This window comes from Canis lupus, chromosome 5, assembly GCF_003254725.2.
Source record: "Canis lupus dingo isolate Sandy chromosome 5, ASM325472v2, whole genome shotgun sequence".
NCBI classification, from domain to species: Eukaryota; Metazoa; Chordata; class Mammalia; order Carnivora; family Canidae; genus Canis; species Canis lupus.
Window position 1 is genome coordinate 64,708,172 of NC_064247.1, and position 17,294 is coordinate 64,725,465.

The 17,294-nt window shown below is 59.0% G+C and overlaps 1 protein-coding gene and 1 long non-coding RNA gene across 5 annotated transcripts in view; one reads left to right on the plus strand and one right to left on the minus strand.

Moving 5' to 3' along the window:
- The first annotated feature begins 10,104 nt into the window (after positions 1-10,104).
- Positions 10,105-17,294, plus strand: part of PIEZO1 (piezo type mechanosensitive ion channel component 1) — a 56,164-nt gene continuing 48,974 nt past the window's right edge. For all 4 annotated transcript variants that reach the window (XM_025427093.3, XM_035716131.2, XM_035716133.2 and 1 more), the window contains exon 1: positions 10,105-10,439. In XM_025427093.3, the coding sequence (XP_025282878.3) occupies positions 10,376-10,439 (64 nt within the window). In that variant the 5' untranslated portion in view covers positions 10,105-10,375. The remainder of the gene's footprint in view (positions 10,440-17,294) is intronic.
- On the minus strand, positions 14,158-16,533 carry LOC112646821 (uncharacterized). Its single transcript, XR_003127916.3, has 3 exons — positions 15,604-16,533; positions 14,699-14,902; positions 14,158-14,486 (listed from the first exon to the last, which is right to left on the minus strand). It is a non-coding gene; the product is annotated as an uncharacterized LOC112646821 (long non-coding RNA).

A 17,294-nucleotide genomic window follows, 5' to 3' on the forward strand; every position in this document is an offset into this window, starting at 1 on the left:
CAGTCCTTTTATTTTATTTTATTTTTTATTTATTCATGAGAGACACATAGAGAGAGGCAGAGACACAGGCAGAGGGAGTAGCAGGCTCCATGCAGGGAGCCCGACCTGGGACTCGATCCCAGGTCTGCAGGATCACACCCCGGGCTGAAGGCGGTGCTAAACCGTTGGGCCACCCGGGATGCCCGACAGTCCTTTTAAAGTATATTTTTATTTTACCCATTATGTCCCAAATGTTATCATTTGAACAAGTAATCGATATAAACTTTATCAAGGAGCTGTTTCACATCTTCACCACCATCCACGTCACAACATCACTAAGTCCTGGTATCAGTCATACTAAGTGCAGTTCGGACTTTACACCTTACATCTCACCTTGGAGCAAGCTCAATTTTCACGGAAATACTTTATCTTTCCCACAAGCGCAGGGCAGAGCCTAGGTCCTGGCGAGCTGGAGGCTGCAGGGCGGGGGTCCGCACGACCGGGCGGCCGGGCACAGGGCAGGGACGGCGCCCAAGGACACGCGACGTTAGACCTCAGGCCCCCAGCTCCACCAGGAGACCAGGCCCTGGCGCAGCCCCGCGCTGTCAATCACGCGGCGGCACGGGGCGGGGCGTAACTGCAGAAGGGGGCGGTGTCTGTGGCGGGCGTGGCCGGAAGGGGCGTGGCCGGGATGGCGTGGTTGGTGGGCGGGGCTCCGGGTAGGTTAGGGGCGGGGCTCTGAGGCGGGGCGGGGCCGTAGGGAGCTCCGGCGGCGGGGGCGGGGCCGGGCGGGGCGGGGCGGGGCCACCGGGGGTGTGGCTCGAGGGTGGGCGTGGGCGGAGCCGAGGCCTGGCGCTCCGGCTTGAAGGAGCGAGGACGGGTACCCCGCTCTGGCGCGGGCACGGGAGAGCCGCCGGGCCACTTGGGTCACCTCGGCCCGAGGATCCTGCAGGCTCCGCGCCTCCTGTCCTGAACCCTGCTGCCCTGTCCTCGGGGGAAGGTGGCCCTCGCGACGATAAGAGCCCACTCAGAATGCCCGGAGCGGAGCCGCACGCAGAACCTGTGGACAGTCACAGGCCTGCACCCCGGGGTCCTGCTCCGCGAGGACGAGGAGGAAGGCGGGACCGACCCCTGGCGTCTGCCCTCCCGACCCAGCTCGCCGCGGCCCCCCTCGCCCTGGCCCTGGCCTACCCTCCGTAGGGCTGTAAATGTCCTTCACCTGAGGACCTCGGGAGCCCCGCCACAGGCCACTCCCCATACAGGTGGGCTAGATGTGGGGTGGGGAGCTCACAGCCCTGCGGAGGGAAAGGCCCCTCGAGCACAGGGGCCAACCCAGCAGTGAGACAGGCCCACTTGGCAGCAGCCACTGCCCGCCCACTGGGTGCTGGACACTGCGGGGGACAGTGGCAGTGCCCACTGGGGTAAGTGAAAATTAGTCGTGGGAAACCCCACTAAGCTCTCCTGCCCTGCCACCGCCTGCCCATTGCAGACCTAGCGGGAAGACGGACCTGGCCTTCTGTGGACTTGACCTTGCACATGGATCCTACTCTACTACTCTAGCCTGAGGAAGGGAAGCTTGCCTCATTCACCCCCATCCTGGCCCCCACCCCTCCTCCCCACCCCCACACTCCCCACCCCCGCGCCCACAACCACTCCCTCCACCAGTGGGAAACCACCACACTTCTGGCTCCTGGTCTACCCCACTGGACTTTTCGTTCATAACAGCATTCCTGACATACCCCTTTCCTCCTTAAAAAAAGTAAGCCTCTCCTCCGTACCCCACACTCACCTATGGTTTTGCCGTGGCCCCTTTGTCCCAGACTGCAGTTCTTCTTTATTCCCTAATACACCCAGGATTGGCTGGTAAAATAACTGACAGGGCCTATAACCGGGTCCTGTGAAGTTACCTTCCCCTGGGCCAGCCTCACCCAGCAGAGGCTGACTGCATGGGAGGCCCATTTCCCCTGGGACCTGAGTTCTCCAGGTGCCAGCAAGGAGCAGCTCCCTGGAAGCCAGGGCTGGGCCAGGGTTTCTGCTGCCCTCGGTGAGGGGCGTGTGCTGACAGGGGAGGGCATACAAGGTCATTTTGGCCTCAACACTATGGCCCTAGGGCCTTGGAAGCCTACACTGGCGGGGGGTGAGGGTGGGGGGGGCCAGACCAGGTCTTGTTGGGGGCAGAAGCCTGAGGGGTGGGAGCAGAGAGATTGAGGCCGTTACTTGGGCAGAAGCCTACGACGTTGGGGGCACCTAGGGGGCTCAGTCACTGGAGCATGAGACTCGTGATCTCAAGGTTGTGAGTTTAAGCCCCACAGTGGGCTTAAACAGAAATTATTTTAAAATAAAGTGGCTTAAATAGAGATTATTTAAAAATAAAATCTTAAACAAATCCTACAACTTTGGTTTATAAGGGGCAGGCTGAAGATCAAATCAGATGCCTGCTCGTCCACCAATCTGTGTGTGTGGCAATGGGCAAGCGGCCGCACTGAGCGGTGAGGGCGTCGCCACTACATGCCTGTAGTGAGCCTGCCTGGAGGAGCACACAAGGAGACAGACCCCATGGTCATGAGTAACAGAATGTGATGTACCCAAGTATGGGGCAGGGAAGGCCCGGACCCCAGGCTTCGGGCATTGATGGGAGGGACAGCATGACCGTGTGGCTGGGCAGGGGTTTGGATTAGCACGGAGCAGTTTGAACTCCCCGCTGAGGCTGACAGGGAGGGAAGTGGAGAGCAGATACACGCTGACAGCAGAGCCGTTGGTTGCTGTGGAGGACAGGTGTGGGGCAGGCCTGGCGGGGGCTGTGGCAGCCCCAGTGCTGAGAGAGGGTGGGAGTGGGCAGGAAGGAAGGCTGAGTGCAGCCCAGCAGGACCGCTGAGTGACCACACGAGGCCTTGGGTAGCTTGGGACAGGTTAGGGAAGGGGCAGGTCCTGGGGCCCATGGAGGCTTTCTGCCTGGACCTGTGAGGGGTTCAGTCAGCAAGGCAAGCCCTGACCACACAGCCCCACCCCGAGGTCTCTGGAAGGTGGGAGTGGGACCACGGTGGGGTCTGTCCCTGGTCAGATCAACTGCTATTGGGAATCACACATGTGCTCTTGGTGGGGGACTCCCTTCACCTGGATTGCCAGAGAGCAGAGCCCAGGACAACACGTCTGTAGGACTCCGTGTGATGGGCACTGTAGGAGCATGTGAGAACGGGGCACCCGGCGGGGTGGAGGGGGCCGGCGGAGGACACCTCTCTCTGCTCAGAGCTGAAGGCTCAGTCACACATGACTGTCCCCCAAAGGCTGAGCAGATCATGTCTTAGGACTGTCCAGGGGAGAAGGGAGAAGAGTTTATCCACCGGCTCCCCTGGGTCAGCTACACTTCCCTTCTGGACATGGTCAGGGTCAGGGATCAGAGAATTCTGGGCAGAAGAGCAGGCAAGGGAGGGGCATGGAAGGGGCATGGGAGGGGTGCCACCGGGGTGGGGGTGGGAGCCTGTGTGATTCTGTGGCTGTTGCCACATCGAGTCTGTGGTTGGCACTGCACAATGGCATCTGATGAAGGTGCTGACCTTCCACCCACTCTGGAAAGCTCTGTGGCCCTTCTGTGTGCAGGTGGTGTGCTGGCCTTGGGGTATAGAGGCGAGCCTGGGGAGCTCCCAGGTCACAGGTAGTTAAATCCCAGGGGTCAGGGCAGCTGGAGCAGAAAGGCAGTCGAGAGTGGCTGGCAGAGGAGAGGCACTCCGAGGTGTCCCAGAGAATCGAGGAGAGGTTTGCCGTGTGGGGAGATGGCATTCCGCAGAGGTGTGGCAGAAAGCAAAGCATTTGGGGGAGCCCTGTGTGTTTTGCACAGGTGTATAGACAATGAAGCAATGCGGCAGGTGGCCTCAGCACTGGGACAGGGTGCTGAGAAACCCTATGGGTGACCCAAGACCCTGAGGAATAGAGTAATGTGGTCAGACCCCCTGTGCCTGCCTCCTGGGCCTGAATGCTCAGGACCTTCCGTCTGCCTTTCTCTGCTCCCAGCCAGCACCCCTGGGTGGAGGAGGACATCACTCTGCTTGCTCTTCTTTGGCTGCACTTTGCTCTCAAAAGCTGGGGCCCTGCTGCCCACTGTCTACTTGCTGCAGGCAAGGGGATGCTTTCCTCCATTCCCTGCACCTAAGCAAACTGGCGGTGACTTCCATCAGTGGGATCACTGCTCGGGGCCATTGGGCAATACTGTTCTAGTGATAGTAGAGAAAACCAGTAACCGAAAGGCTGGCACAGGACCAGCAGGAATCTGATCAGCACTCGGGCTGCAGGGGGCTGGGGTTCATCAGTTAAACCTGCTTTGTGAAGTTTCCAGCAAACCAGGAAGGCACCCACTCCACCCTTGAGCTGACCCTACTGTCCCAAATCCAGAACTGCAGGCAGGGAAGGGGACAGCCGCATGTGCACACAGGCTGGGCACTGCTCCTTCTGCTCCCACCCGGCTCTCAGGAGAGCCAGCGGGCCCCCATGTGAGGGTGGGTGAGTCAGCAGGGTTGGGAGGCCCAGGAGAACCAAGGGCAGGCTGGACAACCAGGCCTTGCCCCAGGGCCAGGACCGCCTGCCGCTGACCCACAGTGCCCACCTGGGCCCGGTTTGGAGAGTGGGTTGCTGAGCCCGTCCTGTCCAGGCACCTGGGATTGCTGTCCCTGGCTTCTTTCATGGTATCGCTGGGGGCAAGTCTCAGAATTGCCCACAGTGAGCAGAGGGAAGCAGAGCATTTTTTTTTTTAAAGATTTTATTTATTTATTCATGAGAGAGAGAGAGAAAGAGAGAGGCAGAGACACAGGCAGAGGGAGAAGCAGACGCCATGCCAGGAGCCTGACGCGGGACTCGATCCTAAGACTCCAGGATCGCGGCCTGGGCCAAAGGCAGGCGCTAAACCCTGAGCCATCCAGGGATCCCTGAAGCAGAGCATTTAGAAGGGGCCAACCTGCCTGTGTCTTCTTGTCTTCTCTGCCTCCGCCTCAAGCTCAGGGTGACGGAGTGCATCCCTTGAAGGAATGAAGCCCCCACCTGGGGAGGCCCCTAGAGCTCGCAGCCAGCCCAGCCTCCCTGCTGTAAGGGCCTCCAGCCAGGTAAGCGCTGCAGACTCAGGCACTCCTCTTCCCCAGGGTCAGCTTGTTAATGTGTTAGAAACCCTCTAGTCTTGGTGGTTTTATTTAAAACCATGGGTGTGCTACTGATCCCTGGCCCAGATCCCAATCTCGAGATGGGGTGACAGCCTGTCTCTCTCACTCTTCATTTCTGTCCACGGTGTGCACGGGGCACTGGCTGGGGCCCACCCTGAGGACCGCCAGGTGGCGGCCAGGTGGCGCTACTCACTCTCACCAGACAAGGGATCACTCTAGCGTTTGACAGGTTTCCTCCTCTTTCATTCACAAGTTCTGAGGCCAAACAATTTTAACAGCCCGTCCTCCCCCTAAAAGCCTCTGGGTGGTGGAAATGACCGCTTTTCCCAGGGAGGACCATGCTCCCTGAGATCAGCCAACAGTCTCTGCCACTCTGCCAACCCCTCTTCTTCGCCCTGTCCCCCTGGCTGCCAGGGACAGGCCTCCTTCCCATGGGCAGGCACAGCTGGTCAGGCAGTGGATGCTGACGTGGGGTGGGCTGTGTAGGTGTAGCAGGGCCACTAGTCACTTCTTGCCCTGATGACCCTGTCGACCACAGAGGACACGGGACACCAGTGCCTCCCATCATCCCATCCAGCTGCAGGCGGTTTGACTGCTGAGATGGGGGTAAGGAAACTGCTGACAACCTCTCCAAGTTGGGTTCGTGTGGAAAACACCGATTACTCATCAGGTGACCTTCCCCAGCAGCAGGTGTGGGTTTCAGTTCCTGCCTGATTCCTGCTAGAAATCTGCAAAGAGCTCCTGGCCACGGGCACCTGTTGGCACATTTCTGCATCATGTGCTCCACCTTGGCCCGTGAGGCCAGGAGGTAGCTCCAGACCCAACTCACTGTCGCCACTGACTCTGGTCCGGCCACATCCTGAGCAAGGAGAAGGCTGAATGCTGGGCTTCCAGGCAGCAGGGCCACAGGGTTGCCAGGAGGGGTGCAGGGTCCAGGCCAGTCTGGGTGGGCAGGTGGGCAGGAGAGGCTCCGTGCTCCACGTGGACAAGTCCCCCGGAGAATCCGAGCCTCTGCAGAGCGGGCTGTGTGCTGGTTCCCTCGGGGTCAGTTCCTGTTCTCAGCTTCCAGCAAAGGGGAAACTGAGTGGGAATCTTCTGGGGGAAATAAAATAGCTCCCCAAAGCTCGTCAAATCTTTGGCCAGCAGTCCGGAAAAAACATTCAGAGGAAAGAACGTGGTTGCCTCCGGGGAGCCTCCCAGGTGGGAGGAAGACTCAGGGTGGGCTGCTCAGAGATCATCATAACCAAGAGCCTGTTTCTTCAGGTGGCTGTTTCTGGGGTAGAAATCCACAATATCAGACTTATCATTTTCACTCTCCTAAGTTTCCAAGTTGGCAGCACTAAGTACATTCACGTGGTTGCACAACCACCACCAGCATTTCCTGAACTTTGTCCATCCCAAACAGGAACGCTGGCCCCGTTAACTAATAACTCCCCATCCCCTCCTTCCCTGGGGAACTTCTTGTCAAGGTTCCGTGTCCATGAATCGGTCTGTCCTGGGTGTTGGGGTAAACGCAGTCACACAGTATGTCGTCTGTGTCTGACCTCTTTGCTCGGCATTGTGTGTCCCCGGGTCATCTGCTGGTGTGGGCCAGCATTACACTGCTGTTTCTGGCTGGATAACGTTCTGGGGGTGGGGGGTGGGATGTGCCACGTTTTATCTACTCATCTGTTCGTGGACACATGGTTTGTTTCTGCTTGAAATTCATGTTTGAGTGTGGGCAGCTAACAAGGACGGTGTTATTCTTGGGGAGAAGTGAAGCCCGACTGATCAAGTCCCCTGCGATGACGCAGAACCTGGCCCTTCCTTGATCCCTCGGGGGACTGACCACTCCTGCTCTTTCAAGACTCAATTATTAATGTGATCAAGAGCAATGAACTTAGTAGGACTCTTAGGTTGTGGGGCAGTGGGACAGCAGGAAAGCTGGACTCAAAGCCTGGCCTGTTCTGTGACCCATGACTGCCCCTCTGGCCCACGTGTCCTTACCTGCACGCTCAGACACTCCTGCTCCCATGCCTGGCAGGGTGGCAGGTCAGCAAGTTCTTTTTCTGAGAATCTGTCCCCACTGTGCTTAATTTATTTTGTGAACAGTGATACTGTATGCATATAGCAAAAAAATCTAAATAGCGCAAAATACTATTTCAGTGACCAGTATGTTTCTTTCCCACCCTGAGAGCTTGGCTTCGCCCCTGTGCTCTCTCCCTCTTGTCTCTGTCCTGCCTCACACTCCAGGGATGCAGTGTAGACCTGGGCTCTATACCCTGCCTTTTTTCCACAGGGTAATATTGTATCCTAGAGATTGTTTCATGCTGATACGCAGAGAGCTGTTGCTCCCCTGCAGGACTCACTGTAATGATTTAGTGTCTCCTGCAGGTGGATTGTTAGATTTTGTCCAATCTTTTGCTACTTGCTACTAGCTATTCTTGGACACATGCCTTGTGTTCCTTAGGGAGCACATCTGCTGGGCAAGTTCTCAGACTTCCCCTTCTCTTTGCAGCCACTGTTTGGGAGCCTGGTAGGAGGGTAGGAGCACAGTGAGCCAGGTCCCCAAAGCTGTGTGGGGGCTTTGGGCCTGCCTGCTCTGGGACACCCTCTCCTTATCCTCATTCTCTGTGTCCTCCTGCTCCCACACCTCAGAGCCTGCTCTTGGGAAAGGGTCTAAAGCCTGGTGTCCAGGGCACCTGGGTGGCTCAGCGCTGGAGCGTCTGCCTTCATCTCGGGTCGTGATCCCGGGGTCCTGAATCGGGCTCTCACAGGGGAGTCCACTTCTCCCTCTGCCTATGTCTGCCTTTCTCTGTGTGTCTCTCATGAATAAATAAAATCTTAAAAAAAAATAAAGCCTGATATCCTAAGCCTTAGAAGGACTTAGCATCAGGGAGTGGTTTTTAAACTTTTATTTGCATTTAAACCCTTTATACAAACAAGGTTATCTTATGCTCCCTGTATGGGAAAGAACTGGTCCTCCTGAAGCACTAGAGGGGGATGAGGACCCACTCTGGTCTTCTATCTATGCACACATTTTAAAATCACTGGTTTCAAGTATTCCTTAGACCCTCTAATGTCAGAGTGGAGATCCCTCAGAGATTTTTGACCTCAGTCCTCTTATTTTACTCTTTTGGGCAGAGCTCAGAGAAGGGCAGTGGTGAGCCAGGACTCACAGAGGTCCTGCTCCTGCCCCTCTGCTTTGGAGGGGTCTACTTTCTGAAACTCTGCACACTTCACTAGAAGGTGGTGTGCTGGGGCATGAGTTCTCTCTGAGAAGGTGAGGAGGGTGTTGGTGGTTGGGATTGTGGCTACTGAACCTACAGACTGTCCCTTCCAGGCCTGTAAAGGTGGACATCAGTGTCCTGAGTGTGGGGATGCCCACTCTCACCTGTCCCCACGGTTGCCCCAAGGGCAGGCCAGGCAGAGGAAAGGGCAAGGGGAGGCCTCACGGTAGCTTGTGTCTATTCTACAGGTTCCTCACTGCTGTTGCTCTGGGAGGGCCTTCCTCTCCATCTGCCCTCTGGTCTCCAGTCCATGGCCTGGTGGAGAATGCCCATGGAGGTAACTGAGGGCACAGACAGCAATTGTTCCTTCTCAGTCTACTCTGATGTGGTCTCTTCAATCTTCACAGCTCTGCGGCTTGGGGCCCCATCTCGTAGCTGGTCTGGGAGGCATGGGAGGAGGGATGCCTCCTGGGGCCACAGAGCCAGCAGCTGGTGGTACCCATGTGGGCTAGCCTTTTGGTCATCTCTATTGATGTTAATGCTGCTCTGAGACCTTGGCTACAACCCCTGCCGAGGGATGACCCTAGGTGGCCAGATGCTGGCTTCCCGTGAGGGTGGCATCAGCTATCTCCACCAGAGGCTAGGACTGGCCAGCACTTGCAGGGGGTCCTGGGACTCCCAAACACTGGACCTCGTATCCCCAGCTTCCTTGGGGGTCTGGCCTTGGGGCAGGACCCCAAGGCTACAAGTCTCATAGGGCCAGACATAATGCCAGCAGGAATTGAGGCAAGATGAAGCAGGTAGAAGAGGCAGAGAGAAAACCAGTCGGTATTGAGCAACAAACTTTTGAAAGTCTGCATTTCTTGCTTTTCAAAAGATGTGTTTATTTGAGAGCGAGCAAGTGAGCGTCAGGGAGCTATTGGGAGGGAGAGGGAGACAGGGTCTTCAGCTGACTCCACAGCACAGATCCCCATGTGGGGCTGGATCTTGCCACCCTGAGATCCGGACCTGAGCTGAAACCAAGAGTCCATGCGCCACCGACTGGGCCATTCAGGTGTCCCAGCACGTCTGTCCTGGGTGGCGGCTGGCAACCGCAGGTGGGTGTGGAGTGGATCAGTGCTGGCCACAGGCTCTCTGGGCCCCAACCACAACCACCGCCCAGCTGATTCCCTTGTGCGGCCCAGTCTGGGACCTAGAAGCCAGGGTCCAGCGGCCTCCTGCGGGGTCTGCCGTTTGTCCCGTCCAGCTCACCTCCAGGGCAGCAGAGGCCCAGGTGAGATGGTCTGGGTGACATGCCCGGCGCACCCTGGTCAGACCCTGGCTTTTCCAGCCCAGGCAGGGCTCTGGCCGCTGTCCCTGCTCCTTAAAGCAAAGCCATCAGGGCAGACAGAGAGGGCGGAGGTGGCCCCGGTTCTGCGGCTGCGACCACCCCGCGGTCCCCAGGGGGCGCTGCTCGCTCGCGTCTACACCAGCAAAGCGAAAGTCGCTCCGGCCACGCGGGGCGCCGTGGCGCGTGGGGTGCTGCCCGGGGAGCGCGGGGCCGGACGGCCTCCCCTCCGCGCTTGGCCCGGGGCGCCTCTCGGCTGGGGGGCCTCTCGGGGCTCCGGGGCGCGCGGGGGGCCGGGGGGCCGGGGGGCCGGGGGGGCGCGGGGGGGCGCGGGCGCGCCGACCGTCGGGGCAGCTCGGGGGCGGGCACGCCGCGCGGGCGGGGGGCGGGGGGGCGGGAGGGCGGGGGCCGAGCTTATAAAGGCCTGCGGGCGGGCGGAGGGGCGGGAGCGCACCGCCCAGCCGCGGTCCGGCCCTGCTCGGCCTCCGCCAGCCGCCGAGAGCCGCGCGCTGCGCTCCGCCGCGGGGCAGGGCTGGCACCGGAGCAGGCTTGGGGGGCCCCGGGCGGCGGCGGAGGGCGAGGCGGAGGACGAGGCGGAGGACGAGGACGAGGACGAGGACGCGCTCGGGGGTCCCGGCCGCGGCACGTGCGGCTCCCGCCCTGTGCGCCATGTCCCCTTAGCGCCGCGGCGGCACCGAGACCCCGGGCCCCCGGGCATGGAGCGGCACGTGCTCGGCGCCGTCCTCTACTGGCTGCTGCTGCCCTTGGCACTCCTGGCTGGTGAGTGGGCGCGGGCGGGGGTCGGGGCCCGGCGAGAGCTGCGGCCCCGCTCCCCACTTCGCGGCCGGACGCCCCAGCAGACTCCCCGGGACGCGCGGCCCGCATTCCAGGAGCATGAGAGCGCCGGGGAGGCGGGGAGGCCGGGGAGGCCGGGGAGGCCGGGGAGGCCGGGAGGCCGGGAGGCCGGGGAGGCGGGGAGGCCGGGAGGCCGGGAGGCCGAGGCTCCGTCCCAGCGCCAGGCCTGGAGGGCGGCGGCGGGGTGGGGGGTGAGGTGGCAGCCGGGCGCCCTCGGGGGCCGGTCGGTCAGCGCGCGGACAGCAGCCGGTGCCTCCGCGGGGACGCGGGGGAGTCGGGGCGCCGAGGGGCTGCTCTGCTCGCGGGGAAGGGCTGCAGGGCTGAGGAGGGGGCACGAATCTTTTTCTCTCTTTCGTGTTTAAACAAAAAACAAAACAAAAAACAAAAAAACAAAAAAGCGCAAACTTGCATCATGACTTCCTGACCAATCTGGGAGAAGGCGGGCTTCCTGCCTGGAGCTGTTTAATCTGGAGCCTCCAGAGCAGAACTAACATCGGTCTGTGCCCTCAACTCGCCCGGCCCCACCCCCGCGGCCTGGGGCAGGCCTGTGCTTTGGGAAAGATACTTTAGGCTCCTCCCCGCCCTTCCCCTGCCCTGGTCGACTCTTCAGGGTCTGTCCAGGGCTGGAGGAGGAATCCCCTAAGGCTCTGATTTGGTATTAAAGCCGGGATCCTCAACCCTGGCCTCAGTGTCTCCTGCCTGCGGTGCTCATCAGTGTCCCCAGGACGCTGGGTGCTGCTGCGGCCTCCCCCTCTGCAGCCCTCCTGGCCTCTCTGTGCCCAGGGGAGAGCACCCCAGAACTCCTGAAATGCTTCACGTGGTCCTCAGCCCCTGCACGTGGGGTTGTCTGCACTAGCCCCACGGGTGTGAGCTGGAAAGCAGTCTGATTAAATTGGTTCAGGGAAACGTGGAATGCTTTGCCTTGTGGAAGTCTGTCTGTGACGTGGAAATCTGTCAGACCGAGGTGGGTGGGGGTGTTTTTATCCTGAAAGCCCTCCCAGGGCCTCTTGCGTCCCTCAAGGTGGGCCTCTGCCAACCCCTGTTATAGGTAGCAGCGAGCTTCCCTGGGGACCAGGAATGTGCGGGAGCCAGAGAGGCCTGCATTTTGGCTCCCAAACAGACTCTGTTTTGATTTGTAACAGAGAAAGATGGTGAAAGAAGGAAATTTTCAGGACAGGAATCAATGGAAACCATTGAGGTCGGAGAGGAGAGTTTGAGTCAGCCCTGTGTGGACAGGGCAGCCTGGGATCAGCTCAGGGGAGCGTGCAGGGTCACCTGGACTGGACATCATACTGACTGGCTTTCCTCCTCTTGCCTCTAGAAAGCCAGATGTACAGACAAGAAGACTAGACCTAGCTGGAGGGGGCTGTGTGTGTGTGTGTGTGTGTGTGTAAACAGGTAAGCTTCTGGAAGGCCAGGTTTACTTCTGACTGCTGTGCTACGCACCTGTGGCTTCAGCCTGGTCTCGCGGGTGGGAAGGGAACCCGTTGTGGGGGGGTACTGTGGAGGCGAGGGCCCTTCCTGTAGGACGCACCTCCCTGCAGGTGGTGGAGTCTCCTGGTGCAGGAGGGCAGACTTTTCCTGTAACAAGCCAAATAGTAAATATTTTCACATCGTGAACTTTTCTGATATTCTTTCCGACCGTTAAAACATGTAAAAACTGTTCATAGCTTGCGGGCTGTACCAAAACAGGTGGTAGAGCCAGAGTGGGCCCAAGGGCCAGAGTTTGTTGGCTTGCTAGTGAGTCAGGGCTCCTGGGTCCTCGGGCTCCTGGCTGGTGGCTGTGTGGGTGACAGGGAGCGCTCTTGTTCTCTGGATGCTTCTGTTGGTGCAGGGCTCCCACCTGGGCCATCCTGTAGTCACCTGGGAGTTTTTCAGCTACTGATGATGAGTTCACTATATCCTTTTCTCAGTTTTCCTGTAAACCTAAAACTGCCCTCCAAATAAAGTCTGTTTTTGTTTTTTTTTTTGTTTGTTTTTAAAAAAAACCTGAGGCCCAGGTCATGCCTCACACTCGTTCTGTGCCCAGTTGTAGGGCTTGGGCTTTGGTGTTTTTCTTCGGCTCTGGGAGAGGCTGGTGTGGATCTGATGGAGAGCCGGGCGGTGACACCTGAGACTTGGGCTGGCTCTCCCGTCCTGGGCGTGGGCAGCTCCCAGGGGACCCTCCTGCTGTCCCGCTGATGGTCAGGCCCAGCTGCCCGGCTGGAGCCATTGGCTCTGCGGCTCTCTGTGGACCTCCTCATTCTGTGATAGGCTTGGGCTAGAAACGGCTAGCTCTGCAGTGTTTTGGAGGCAAGCGTGTGGATGCTGGAGGAGGCGTTTGGATATTAGTCATGGGTGCCCGGTGCGGGCCCAGGCGGCAGCCGTGGGGAGGGCTTGAGTCATCGGAGTGCCCCTCAATTACCCCAGGCCACTCCCCGAACAGCCCGACTGTACCTTGGCAGAGACTCTCCAGCAGGGATGCTGGCCTCAGATGATCACCCCCCCACCCCACCCCACCCCACCCCTGTCCTCATCATCCCTGAGCCCTGGGGGGAGAAGACCCAGAGCTGGAAACTTCTAGGGAGATGTCTGGGCAGCACAGTTTGTGATTCCCAGAGAATAGGCCATACCTCCCGACTCTTGACCTACCAGGGGTGGCCAGAAAATTCCCATCGTGGTCTGAGAGGAGGTGGGTACAGCTTGGTAACTGTCACCGACTACGGGAAACCCATGTGCTGTGGCAGTATGGCTTCTCCCTGTGGGACTCCCGCTGTGCCTGGGGTATCACCTGTGCCACACTGTCACTGAGAAGTGTTACCGTGTAGAATGGGCACTTCCTTCTCTTCATCATTACCATCTGACGCCCTTGTGATCAGACAGGAAGGCAGTGGGAGGATGGATTTGCCAACTGGGGGAAAGGGGAGAGGGGGTGTGGGGGCTGGCTCTGTGCTTCAGGCCAGCATGGAGCCTGGGATTGTCCCATCCCGGGGCCGTGCTCTTCAGGTGCACCCACACCCGGGTGGCCACGGAGCTGGAGATAGACACTGCCTCTCTGAGGCCCCTGGGAAGATGGAGTGAGTCAGTAGGCCTGAGGAGTCTGGTGGATAGGCTCCCAGGTGTGCGTGTACACTTGTGTGCCTGTTGAGGGAGGGGCAGGGCCCACCGAGGAGCTGATGACGGGCCACCTGTGGTCACCGCACTAGGAGCAGGACCTAGAGAGCCCCACGTTGGCCAGGAAGGGTCCTGCAGAGGAAGTGTCTTCTCTGGGGGTGGGAGGAGTCCCCGGGCTCAGATCCTGGCCCCAGGGCTGCTTCCTGGGCGGTGTCTCCTGTTCTGACAGAGCACTAAATTTGCTCCTGTGCTCAGAGATGAAGGGAAAGAGGGGCGAGCCTTCTCGCCTCCACCTTGATGGGCCCAGCAGCTCTGAGCACAGCCTCAGGGACAGCCTCCTGTGCTGGGGTCCTGACATGGGGCCAGCCCCCCAGAGGGCAGTGGATGCCCCTTCCTCTGCCACCAGTGTCTTCAGGGCCTACTGTGAGCCTCCTCTTACAGAATGCCATTCCTGACCACTCTGGTCCTCAGAAACCCCCTTCATCTTACAGTGCAACAAAATGTTGGTCTTTTCTGTGTTACCTATTTTAGAAACACGTAGACGTTATTTATGTAGATTCTTTTTAAGATTTTATTTATTTGTTAGAGAGAGTAAGCAAGCAGGGGGAGGGGCAGCGGGACAAGCTGATGCCCCACTGAGCACAGAGCCCACGCGGAAGGGCCCTATCCCAGGACCCCGAGATCCGAAATCCAACTGACTGAGCCACCCAGGTGCCCCACGTGGGTTCTTATTTTAATGTAGATCTTCTTCCTTCTGGTTCTCAAAGCACTTGTGTACTTCTTCGTGGTAAAGACTTCAAGCATTCCAGAAGCAATTAATAAGGCAGCACGCATCTGCCGTACAGTAGATCCATGGCGAGTGTCTGCCTCCTGCTTTTCCTGCGGGGCAGGGGTGGGGGTAGGGAGAGGCGGAGCAGGGTGGCTGGCTGCCTGTCCTGCTTAGCTTGAAGCCTTCTGGGGAGGTGGGCGGGGCAGGGCAGGACCACTGCTCTACACCTGAGCTCTGTCTGGATCCTGACCTTTGAACTTCTCCGAGTTTAGCTTGTTTTCTCCAGGAGGAACCCAGTGGGTGGGGAACTTAATTTACTCACCTGAGATCATGCAGGTAGGAAGTGATGAAGCTAGGGATGAAGCGTTTCTTGTCCTAGAGCAGGTGAGCCCACACCTGCTGGCATGATGTTACCTGTATGGGAACGTGGGGTGACAGGTCTCTGAGAGGCGTAGCTGACTTTGCTGGAGGGGTTTGTGTCCTGCTCTGAATGAACTTGTCAGGCCCTCACCACTCTCCCGGCGGCCTGTAAACGAGATAATAAAAGTTTGAAGGCGGCTTCCAGGTCTCTAATCTCTGTGGTGTCTAGGGCTCTGGATGGGAGCAGGAGGTGGCCAGCCCTCCCACACACAGTCCCGGTGGGCCAGGAGCCCCAGAGCGCTTTCCCAGATGTGCCGGCACTTCAGGCCTAAGTGCTGGTGGTCAGCAGCCAGGCCAGGTGTCTGGGGAGCTGAGTGGAAGGGGTCCCCAGGCCTGGGATCCCGGGCACACAGGGTTGCCCTGTCAGCCGCCGTCAGTTCCCAGGGAGGGGGAGGTGTGTGCCCAGTGGGCCAAGGAATGGAGGGTCTCTGCAGCTTGTTCCTCCCACCCCCCCTGCCCCGGCCACCATACGCTCCACCCACCCACACAGATTCTGGAGTGTTTCCCGAATTCATTCAAGTGTTCTCTTATCCAGATCTCGTGGGACAGAGCCCTGGGCAGGAGCCAAGAGCCTGAGCTCTGTTTTGGTGCTAATGGTGGTGGATGTGGGCAAGGGCGCTGGGGTTCATTCCTCTCCCCTTCTCACAGGCCATGCCTCCTCTGCTGCAGAGGGTCATCTGGGATCCCACGGCTCCCGGTAGCTTTGGTCTCTAAGTGCCTTGTTGGGTGTGTTCGCGAGGCACTGTGCAAGGGACGGGTGGGAGGAAAGCCATGCAGCGAAGCCACCATGCAGGAGTCCCCACATACCTCCCACAGTGCCGCGTCCCCCGTAGTGTCACGTAGAGCAAAGTCCAGGCTGGGCATGAGCCGGGCAGGCTGGAGGCACAGCGGAGCACCTGGCAAGGACAGAAGCTGGCGGCCAGGCTGGGGGCCCCTATCTGGATGGGGCACTAATCCCTCAAGGGTGACAGGTGGGGGCGGGAGGCGTGCAGGAAGGGGCTGGGTGGACAGTTGGGGTGGAGGCTTCCTGCTTTGATTTTCTGTTTACTTTTATTTTATTTTTTAAATCTTTTAAAGATTTTATTTATTTATTCATGAGACAGAGAGAGAGAGAGCGAGCCAGCAAGAGAGAGGCAGAGACACAGGCAGAGGGAGAAGCAGGCTCCATGCAGGGAGCCCGATGTGGGACTTGATCCAGGGTCTCCAGGATCAGGTCCTGGGCCGAAGGTGGCACTAAACTGCTGAGCCACCTGGGCTGCCCCTTCTGTTTACTTTTAATTACACGAGTAATATATGAGTACTTTCCATGAAACAGTGATGTTGTGCTCAGATATGTTGACGCGTCCTCCTTAATTCTCTGAACCTGTCGCCGGTGCTCTGGAAGGAAGGCCCCAGGCTGTGTGCTCCTGTTCTAGCATAAACAGATGCGCCCTGGAGGCCTCAGTCTCCCCTGCCATTGTCAGTGAAGGGGTCTCTGAGTTACCGTGGCTCCTGGGTGTCTAGGGTCACGCTGCTGCTGTCCTCGAGTACGAGTGTCTCTTGGGAATGGAAGCCGAGAAGCTTCCCCTTTTGTCCGGGAGCAGATAGATGAGGCTGAGACGGAACGGCTCCCCTCAGCCCGAGGGGAAGCCACCACCCACTTGGGGACGTGAGAGCCACCCCGCGCGACCAGGCAGCTGTCCTGGCCGGGCCAGGCCCCGGGTGACGCCAGGGCACCCTCAGACCGACGTGGGTGTCCTCCTGCTTCCCTGCAGCGTCTCGCGGGGACTGTGCTCAGTGGGGTGGGTCGATGTTTCTGGTGTGTTTTAATAACATAATTATAGGGGGGTATTTTTAGGCTCCCCATAACGGGCCAGCTGTTTACCAGGCCCGATCTGCGCGCTGTTTTTCTCCATGAGTATATATAGTCAGGGCCACTTCTCCTTCCTCGCGTTCAGGCTAAAGGGAGCCCGGCTGCCTCAGCCACCTCCTGTGGTTTCCTTTGCCAGCGGAGGGGTGGCTGCAGTGGCCTCAGAGCCCGCCGCTAGGGAGGAGCCGCCCCACACGGGGGCCTGGAGGCCTGGGCGCTCTTCAGCCCGCCAGCCCGCCCCACGGCGCCCATGTGGGAGCTGGTCTGTCCCTCCCCCTTGCCGTGCTCGCTGTGGGGACAGGGCAAAGCAGGAGAGGACCCGGTCGGGGGGTCCCCAGGCAGGCAGCCCGCCCCCGGGGACAAGCTGTAGGGCCCGGCCCATCAGCCTGTTCTGCTCCTGTCCTCCTCACTCGTGTATCTGATTTCTCTTTATGCCTGAAACACCGCTGAGACACATCACCGTAACAACATTAAAGCCAGTTTTATTATTTTTTTGTTTAGGATTTATTTATGTATCAGAGAGAGAGAGCATGCTGGCGAGTGTGCAAGTGCTCCAGCTGGGGGAGGGACCGAGGGAAGAAGAGAGAATCTCAGGCAGTTTCCCTTCAGAGTGGTCCCAAGACCCTGAGGTCAGGATTTGAGCCCAAAT